The sequence below is a fragment of the Mytilus californianus genome, unplaced genomic scaffold, assembly GCF_021869535.1.
Source record: "Mytilus californianus isolate M0D057914Y unplaced genomic scaffold, xbMytCali1.0.p SCAF_3, whole genome shotgun sequence".
In the NCBI taxonomy this organism is placed as follows: Eukaryota; Metazoa; Mollusca; class Bivalvia; order Mytilida; family Mytilidae; genus Mytilus; species Mytilus californianus.
This window is the reverse complement of record NW_026262679.1, coordinates 6144854-6154542: the sequence shown is the minus strand read 5'-3', so window position 1 is coordinate 6154542 and position 9689 is coordinate 6144854. Positions and strand designations below refer to the sequence as shown.

The window sequence follows — 9689 nt, the reverse complement described above, 5'->3', positions numbered from 1 at the left end:
TATTTAAATTGGGATAGCACTTTTATACAATATTAAGTGTTTTGACGACATATATTTAATCAGTTTTTGATATACAATTAATCACAATAATCCTTTATTATATATACAGACAAAAATGAAAAAGTGGTTGTTGAAAAAATGATAAGATCGAAGTTTTCCATCAGAATCAATAATGGACCATTGTGTGGATCAAATTAACCTCCGTTGATACATGTTAATAGTGCACTAACAAATGACAAATATGTAGGTGTAGAAAAATCATGTTTCCTTTCATGTCGGGTGTAATTTATTCCTATAAGACTTTCTTCCCAATGTTTTCTGTCAATTGGTTTCCACTCTAACCCTGGGACTACATTTTTCAATGCTACGAAATAAACAAAACCAATGACTGATTTTATATTTCTTTATAATGTAATTGGATAATTGCTGTCAAGACGCCATGTCAAAAATGTGAATTTTATAAACCCACAATGATAATGGGATAGGTTTGATTCGACAAAATAAGAAAAATCAGTCTATAAAACGGATAAACATAACGGGTAAATATAACGAGTATATTCGTTTGAGTGCAATCTCACTATAATTCAAATAGTTGGGTTTATTTCCTCTTTTCTATGTGATATTGCCATTGATTTCCACAACGTCAGTTTTGTTTAAACACTAGATAGGAGGCCTCTTGCATCATTTTTTTATGTATGTTAATTCTAAATGTCAATCAAAGAGGAAGACTTTTTTCACATTCCTAGATTTGAAAAATTAGTTCAACTTTCCTTTAAAAAAAACATCAACGAAGTTATTACTACAAGGTATCTTATTTCCTAGCTCCGTCAATCACTGTCTGAATTTTCAAACTTTACTGTCAAAATGCTTGAATGCTTTATTGGTAGAACATTTGTTGTTTGGTGATATGTTTTTGTACAAATAGTTATCATTTTAATAATTGCAGCTATATACTTCTCTGTTCGTTGGCATGTTCTACCGATGATGTAAAGAAGACTTGTCCAAGGTATTCCGAAGAAAGATCATAGAGAATAGCTAGCATGGCACCTGTAAATGACAGCCTAGATTCATATTTTACAGTGGACTGTGTAAAGCGAGACAACTCTAAGTTATTGAAATATAGAAAGAAAAGTAGTAGTGTAATTTTTATGAGAAACTCACATCATATTGATATGGAACCACGGAACGATGACGGGTAACATTGGTCAATGAGAAAACCCATCAATCACTGGTACTAACGAATATTTAATTTCTGGGACACATATTTCAAGGATTTGTCTACATTTTGATTTTCTTTTGGTAAGAAGATTGAAAGGAAAGGGTATTATAATTTTTAACGTATATTTTTCTTGTTTGTATAAAAGTCAATATATGGCTCATACAATCACACACATTTTTGTTAATCCTTTCAAATACCGTTATTTTGTTCCAAAGAATATAAACTATAAATAACCGACTTCAATACAAAAATGTGAGTTTTGAAGTTACAGAGACATCATAAATATATAATATATGTATGGGGGGTCAAAAGATCTGATACCTTATCACAAGGTAATAGTAAATTAGAAAATTATTTCAACCTCAAGACTGACTTCGTAAAGGAGGCTTATTTATCAATTAAAGATTTTAATATAAGAAGAGCTATATGTAAATTGAGAATAAGTGCACATGATCTTAAAATTGAGAAAGATAGGTATAGTAAAAAATACATAGAGAGAAGTCAGCGTCTATGTCATCACTGCCTATCACATGGATCAAATTCTATTGAAGATGAGACCCATTTCACAGTAAGTTGTCCTTTATATAACGAACAGAGAAAATTATTATGGGATAAAGTAAACAGTTTTTGTAATAATTTTAAAGAATTACCCAAGGATAAAAAATATTTCTGGCTGTTCACAAATGAGCATTTACCAACTCTTATGTGCCTAGGCAATTATATAATTAAGTGTTTAGAAATAAGATCCAGGTGGATACAAAATATATAAAATTATTATGCAATTATTGTTAATGTTATGTAAGACACATGATGTGTTAGGCTCTGATCCTGTCCAATATATGATAGTATTATATTAGGATATAGTTTTTCTTTTTTCCAATCATATTGTGCTTAATATTGTTGTAAATGATGCCCTTTATGGGTTCTTGATTAGATTAATAAAATTCTTATCTTATCTTATGTACATTGTCGGAAAATATACATTTTATATTTTCCGACAATGTACATATATTGTTTTTATCCTGAAATTTACACCCAACACTTGAAACTTTAGTTGTTGAAATCTAAATCATTGTCTCTAATTTTTCAAAGGAATCGACATAGTTTAAACGCGGACCGCGAAGAGGACCCCAAAATGAACTGGTACGCAAAAAGAAATGTTCACATTACCGGTTGCTCAACATGGAAGCGGGGTAACAGGAGACTTTATTTGTAAAAGTACAAATAAAGCAAATATTTATTTGTGTACCTGTTATTTGTACAATAGTTGCAGGATAAACATGTCTATTTGATATTTGACACATTATTGTTTCATGGATATTTTTTTAAAAATCGTAATACCTTATAATTGTCTTACCTATACAGATATTAGAACTATATTCACACCATTTTGTAATTATCGTGTTATAATGGCACCTTAACCCTAGATTGATTGATTGATTGTTGGTTGCTTAACTTCCAGTGGCAATCTTAACCCTAGACAAAAACATTCCAACTCTATTAGCGAAAAATTACATTTTGTATAAATTCATTCATAAACACTGATTCAGTGATCATAAATCTTTTTTTATCTGCACCAGATACGAAGTGGAATAATAATAATAATAATAATAATAATAATAATAATAATAATAATAATAATAATAATAATAATACATAAATAATAAATAAGCTTTATTTAGAGTCGGCAAGGTTTACAAAACAAAGACATTACATATGCTCTATTGAGTTTTGAACCTTCATATATATGAATGTTGTTTACTATAATGACAAAAACATATCTTTTAAGCATCGTTCCTTTGTGTCTCCTGCAGACAAACAATTCAATATTTTGTTCACCTATTTTCTGTCATTGATTGCTTTCCTGGACCAGATACAGGGAGATCTTGGATTCTAAAGTATTGTTCACATGTATACTTTGTAGTACTGGAATCATTTGACGGAGCCACTACTGTTCGTCTGCTGTTGACATTCTATATAAATCCTAAGCTGAATTCACAGTTGATACAAGCAACACTCTTTTTTCTACAAATGGCCACTTGCATCATATACCTTGACAAACGAATTGTATATTATGTTGTATGTACCAGACTGTATATTTAAAATCAAGATTGTTGTTTTTTGTCCCGTGTTGGTCCATGATAGGAACCTGTTGTTTAGTGGGTGTCGTTTGTTGGTGTGGTTCATAATTGTTTCTCGTTTCTCGTTTTTTATATAGATTAGACCGTTGGTTTTCCTGTTTGAATTGTTTTACACTAGTCTTTTTGGGGCCCTTTATAGCTTGCTGTTCGGTGTGAGCCAAGGCTCCGTGTTGAAGGCCGTACTTTGACCTATAATTGTTTACTTTTTACACATTGTGAATTGGATGGGTAGTTGTCTCATTGGCACTCAAACCACATCTTCTTATTTATATAATAACAAAAATCATTTGATTTGCAGAAACCATGTCCTTTGGATTATGCTATTACTCATATCTAAACAGTAACATTTACAATAAGAACATGTACACCAAATCAGGTTGATTAAAACGAATCATGATAGATGGCTGGTTCCCATTGTCATACCGTGGCTTTATGATTACTGGAAACTTCGCTCCTCGATAATCATAATTAAACGAAATTTTTAACTATATGAAATTACTTCCCTTTAAAGTCTTCAAGTTGCCAATAAAAAGGATGCAATCTGACCACTGGAATTTGTAATAATCAAATGTTTAGGAAACTCCCGAATGGAGACGTAGTAATTCTCAAGCATCGGACCTTACCCATACTTCTTAAGTAATATGTCTTAGGAAACTCCCGAATGGAGACGTAGTAACTCTCAAGCATCGGACCTTACCCATACTTCTTAAGTAATATGTCTTAGGAAACTCCCGAATGGAGACGTAGTAATTATCAAGCATCGGACTTTACCCATACTTCTTAAGTAATATGTCTTAGGAAACTCCCGAATGGAGACGTAGTAACTCTCAAGCATCGGACCTTACCCATACTTCTTCAGTAATATGTCTTAGGAAACTCCCGAATGGAGACGTAGTAACTCTCAAGCATCGGACCTTACCCATACTTCTTAAGTAATATGTCTTAGGAAACTCCCGAATGGAGACGTAGTAACTCTCAAGCATCGGACCTTACCCATACTTCTTAAGTAATATGTCTTAGGAAACTCCCGAATGGAGACGTAGTAACTCTCAAGCATCGGACCTTACCCATACTTCTTAAGTAATATGTCTTAGGAAACTCCAGAATGGAGACGTAGTAACTCTGAAGCATCGGACCTTACCCATACTTCTTAAGTAATATGTCTTAGGAAACTCCAGAATGGAGACGTAGTAACTCTGAAGCATCGGACCTTACCCATACTTCTTAAGTAATATGTCTTAGGAAACTCCAGAATGGAGACGTAGTAACTCTGAAGCATCGGACCTTACCCATACTTCTTAAGTAATATGTCTTAGGAAACTCCAGAATGGAGACGTAGTAACTCTCAAGCATCGGACCTTACCCATACTTCTTGAGTAATATGTCTTTTTTTCTCTCTGATTAACGGTTTCTAAGGGTAAACTTTTACAGTTATTCTCTTAAAATCAACGAAACAAATGATATTAATGGAAAGTAAACATAAAATATTCTGATTCTTTTGAATAAGTCATTATTTGGTGTCTAGCATCCATGAAATATGTTTTCAAACAATTCATTTTACATAGTTTATGATGAAACATAATCCGAAAACGTTTGCCTATATCTAAATAGAAAATATATCAAAGATTCAGTTTCCGAATTTTTGCGATTTATCTTTAAGTTAATTCAAAAATATATACATGTATATTCTGATTTTGTTTCTAGATGTATATATCCCAAAATGATGACCAGAGTTTTCGTCGTCATTGTCCTTCGACGATAAATGTTTTTCATGCGAGACTTCTAGCAAAATTGTCAAAATCTTCCGACAATTTGGTCTCAGTAATGGGCTTTGTATCGGTCAGACGAATGTCATTTATATTATAGAATGTTCTGTGCGTGGCCACTATTATGTTGGTGAGTCTATACCTATCCATTTCACAAACGCCTAAATGTGAAAAAAAGGAAAATTACCAAAACAAAAAAAAACATATATCTTAGTCAGCCACCAACACTTCAGACTGACGAACCACAACCTTGATTTCAATCGCATGACAGGTCTATTGATTGAACAGAGTACAGAATAATCACCTGATTGAAGCTAAGTTTTTTTCCTTTTTTATGTTTTTGTTGGGGGGAGGGGGTGGGTCGTGGATATGGCTGTGTTCTTTACCATGTTTTCTCAGAAGACATGAAGAAAAAGAAAAACCGGTAACTGCTTTTTTCGATTTATATATATCAGTCAGTATATTGTTAGATGTATAGATACATTTTGAATACAGTAATACATCTTAGGCTGTCTTAATACAGGTCGGATGCATAGATAAGAGATACTTTGCCAAACTTTTTTGCAAAATTTGCTTGTATTATGAAGTTCAGTAGTGTGAACACAAAGGAGTAGGGCCAACTTCTGTTACTCTCAAAGGGTAAATATCTTTTAAAGTTGTCAAATCCTACTCTAAATTGAATATTAGAGAGTCTATATCATATTCCTTAAATATATAGTGTTTACAATTTAAAATATTTCCACAAAATCAAAAAGATATTCAGCGTGTTGAAGGCATATCGAAGGGCCTCGCTTACCAAAATGAATTAATTCATATCACAAGATAATACATAACTTTAGTTCAGACGTACTTTTGGTTGTGATACTATGAATTTAAGTAAAGATTGAAAGACTTCTTTGAAAATGGACCTGGCATAAGATAAATTCAGAGAAAAGTGTTCCTTCTCCAAATTTAAGATGGAGGTAGTGTGTATTAACTGTTTATTAATCACAATATTAAAAGGAAACATTGAAAATGGCTGCTTATCATACTTCAGTTAATTTCAAAGATACTGAAATTGTATTTTCATAAAATAGACATTCAGTTCCATACACAAAATCAATTTATAATTAAGGATGGTATAGCAGGATGTGATTCATATCTTATATTTTCTAATCTTGATATGAAATTTAAAAAAAAAAACCAGACAGACAGCTAAAAATTAAGGATACACGTCATAATGACAAGCTTGATTCCATCAATTTTCAAATTGCCTATGTCCATCAAATAGTCAATTTCCTTATAAATTGGATACAAAAGAGTCTAATAAATTTTGTAATGTGAGAACACTTTGGTGCCAAATGACTTAACGGAACATGCTGCCACTCAAACAGTTTTATAATTTGTCAAAACAGTTAACGTGTATAAATCTCAATAGATAGTATAAGATTTTTAGTAAACTTGTAATATACTTATTTATTCACAAATTATGGAATGGAGCAAACAGATATAATGTGTCACTTCGATTAAAATACAAAATTATTTTTGTTTCGCCTTGACGGAGTCAAAAAGCGAGACATAGGTAGGATTTTCCGGCTGCGGCGGCTGCGGCGTCAACAAAATATTAGTTTGTGATTAGGTCAGTTTATGGGGAACCACTGGTGGCAGGTCAATGATATTTGGTATGCAGTTGTATTAGCATTGGCACATCTCATTTCCATGGAGATTGTTTGGCCCCGACCCCTCAGTCATGGTTCATTGACTTTAAATATTTTGCTGCATAGCTAACATGTTTAATTTCAACATTTGCATTAAAAATATAACATCAAAAAGGCGAGACATATCTCTGTGTCAACAGTTTATGATAGGTTCAAATCATTTAGTATCTTAAAAATTATCTCTGTTTCCGGCAACATATTCAAGATAGTTAAACAAAACATCCATACGCGATCTTATTCAGTAACTAAACACTTTAATCAACTTAAAGTATATCAATTGATAAAAGAAATTTCGTTTTCTTATGTGGTCACGAATTGCCTATCACAACCAAAATAGTGCGTTCCCAGACCTTTCACGATTAACTATATGATTGTTACACAATCTGAACCCTTTGCAGGAATAAACACAATTATATTTTAATGTATGTGAAATTTTACCATAACTGATTTTAAATGGTGTTTTCTTTACAAACATGCATAGGGTTGTGTCTCATCTTTTCTGTTTTCTTTAAGAGTACTGCATTTTTAGTTACCTTAATTGTTTTATATGCAGTTTTATTGAGAAGCAATTATCATTTTGACAAACTCGTTTTTTTCTGATTTGTTTCGCCTTTTTATAATACAATCGAATATTGATGGAGTAAAATACCAGGTCTTTCACGATCCAGTCGCAATACTTGACCACAGCTACTTATTCTTTCACGCTCATTTTTCAATAAAGACAAGATAAATAAAGACAAAGATTCATTGTTCTATAAAGTTACAGAAGACGTGGTCGTCTGTGTAGGTTCAGCGGATCTGAGGTTAAATACACAGGGATGAATCAAGATAAAGTATTTCCTTGATTTGAGTTACTCTTTTGTATACTTAGTCCGTTTGTTCTTCAAACAAGACTATTCATATATTTTCTGTGTAATTCTAATGAAAAATTGTCTTCTCTTGCGTTGAAAAGTGAAGGTAAAAATAACCTCTTTCATCAATTTCAGATAAAGATAATTATTACATTTATAACTTATTAATAAAACTTTCAACCAATAAAAACGTTGACGTGTTGTTTTACGCCCTTACTGGTATGTAATTGTAATAATAATTGTGTATTATGACGGATATGATTCATTTATTTTAACAATGAAGAAACTATTTATTCAGTGTGGATAAACTAATTCATTTAGGTAAGTAAAGACTTTTTTCAAAAATAAGCTATATATTATTTAACTATTTTTATACTGTCATGTGGCTGATTGTAATATTTATATTCTTTGATCTGAATCAAAGTTAAACTAATATATACTAACGAGATGATAATGGATGTTTGCCAATCTTTACCTGTATATGCCTTTTGTATATTTACATAGGTGTAGTGACATTCTTTGGGTTGTTTTCGTATGAAGGACAATGTGTTAATCAAAGCATACAGTTCTATAGACAGTTAAATCCAGTAAAACTATCAGACTTTTTCATTTAAATTGAAATTTAAATGTCGAGAAAGTGGTTTCAGTCAGGGTTGTCCAATGTATGCTTATGTGTATACCATATTTTTCATCTGACATCTTGTTTTAATTTTTTCTTTTTATTGTAGATCTTTAAAATGTCATATGTTGTGCCATCAGCACCACCAGCCCATGATAATCTAGCGTTACAAATAGAAGAAGATTTACTTTTAGATTTCAATGTTTACAATCAAAGTATCTATAATGACACTGATTCAGCAAAAATGGCATTTCACCATCCGGAATATTACAATCCTTTTTATCATGACGATTCGATTGTTCCAGGGTCACCGTTTTCTGAAAAATCTTTCCAAAGGACATTTTCCATACGATCAAAACAGTCAGCTGGCTCTCATTATACCCGACAGATAAATATGTCTATTGGCGAAGAATGGGAAAATATTCACCAGGCATATGATACTCCCCGCAGATCAGTCACGTGTCCTCCTACACCTAAAAGACAGTTTGTGTTTACTCAGCCATTAAGTCCATGGTCAGAGAAACAAGAACAATCGGCACAAGAACAAGTTGCAGATGAACCTTTGCGATATTTTTTCAATCGTTTATCAGAAGAAGAACGAGTCGCTCCGAAGGACTATGTAATACAACCAAATCCTCATAATAGTTGTAACCATAAGATACATGCCGTGTTACATTGTCCATGTTTCTTCTTCTTCTGTTTGTTGTGTTGTTTACCAGGAGTTCATTTCATGGAGAGATCTGACGAGGAATATAGGTCTGGACATGATGACAGGGCAAAACGTGATGGGAGATGGTCAACTGTTCTGTATACACTGGGAGTAATTGCTGCTGTTGTTTTTCTCTCAGGATTAATATATTTTTCAGTATCTTTTGTCCATGGCGATGTGTCTTAATTTTCTTTTATGGTAAAGCCAAGTCATAATGAAATGTGTACTTTTCTCTCGATTTGCTGATACTTTTCACTGTTATTGTCATAAATGAGATGTATATAATGGTAGAATCAAGCATTATATTTGTGTATTGTGTACTTTACACGTATGGTTTTATATGTATTTTACGAATACATGTAGATCTTTTTATTTTCATCGACTTCTATATCTTCGTCTTCTTAATATAATAATGTTAATGCTATTTTGGAAGAGGCATGTTGTCGCGCAATAATTTGTTTTATATTGTCACTGTTACATGCTTGTATTGTTTATGTGTATGCCTTTTTTTATTGTTTGGATCTTTTAATAAAATTCTTCTTCGTAGTACCCCAGTATAGACTTTATCTGTATATCGATTACTATTGACAAACTAACTAAATGGAATACTAGTATGCCAGCTGCATGGAAATCATACGATTACGATGAATACGATATAAACAGTACGATGAATACGATATAAACAGA

At 32.2% G+C, this 9689-nt stretch overlaps 1 protein-coding gene across 1 annotated transcript; it reads left to right on the top strand.

Annotated features, from left to right (window-relative positions):
- Window positions 1-8405: 8405 nt before the first annotated feature.
- Window positions 8406-9551, top strand: LOC127733887 (uncharacterized). The gene has a single exon (XM_052243334.1). It carries the CDS (start codon window positions 8412-8414, stop codon window positions 9186-9188), a length of 777 nt encoding a protein of 258 aa, XP_052099294.1. The 5' UTR covers window positions 8406-8411; the 3' UTR covers window positions 9189-9551.
- Window positions 9552-9689: the final 138 nt, after the last annotated feature.

Excerpts from the sequence above, each read along its gene's own strand:
- LOC127733887 (XM_052243334.1), top strand. The coding sequence starts at position 8,412 with ATGTCATATGTTGTGCCATCAGCACCACCAGCCCATGATAATCTAGCG.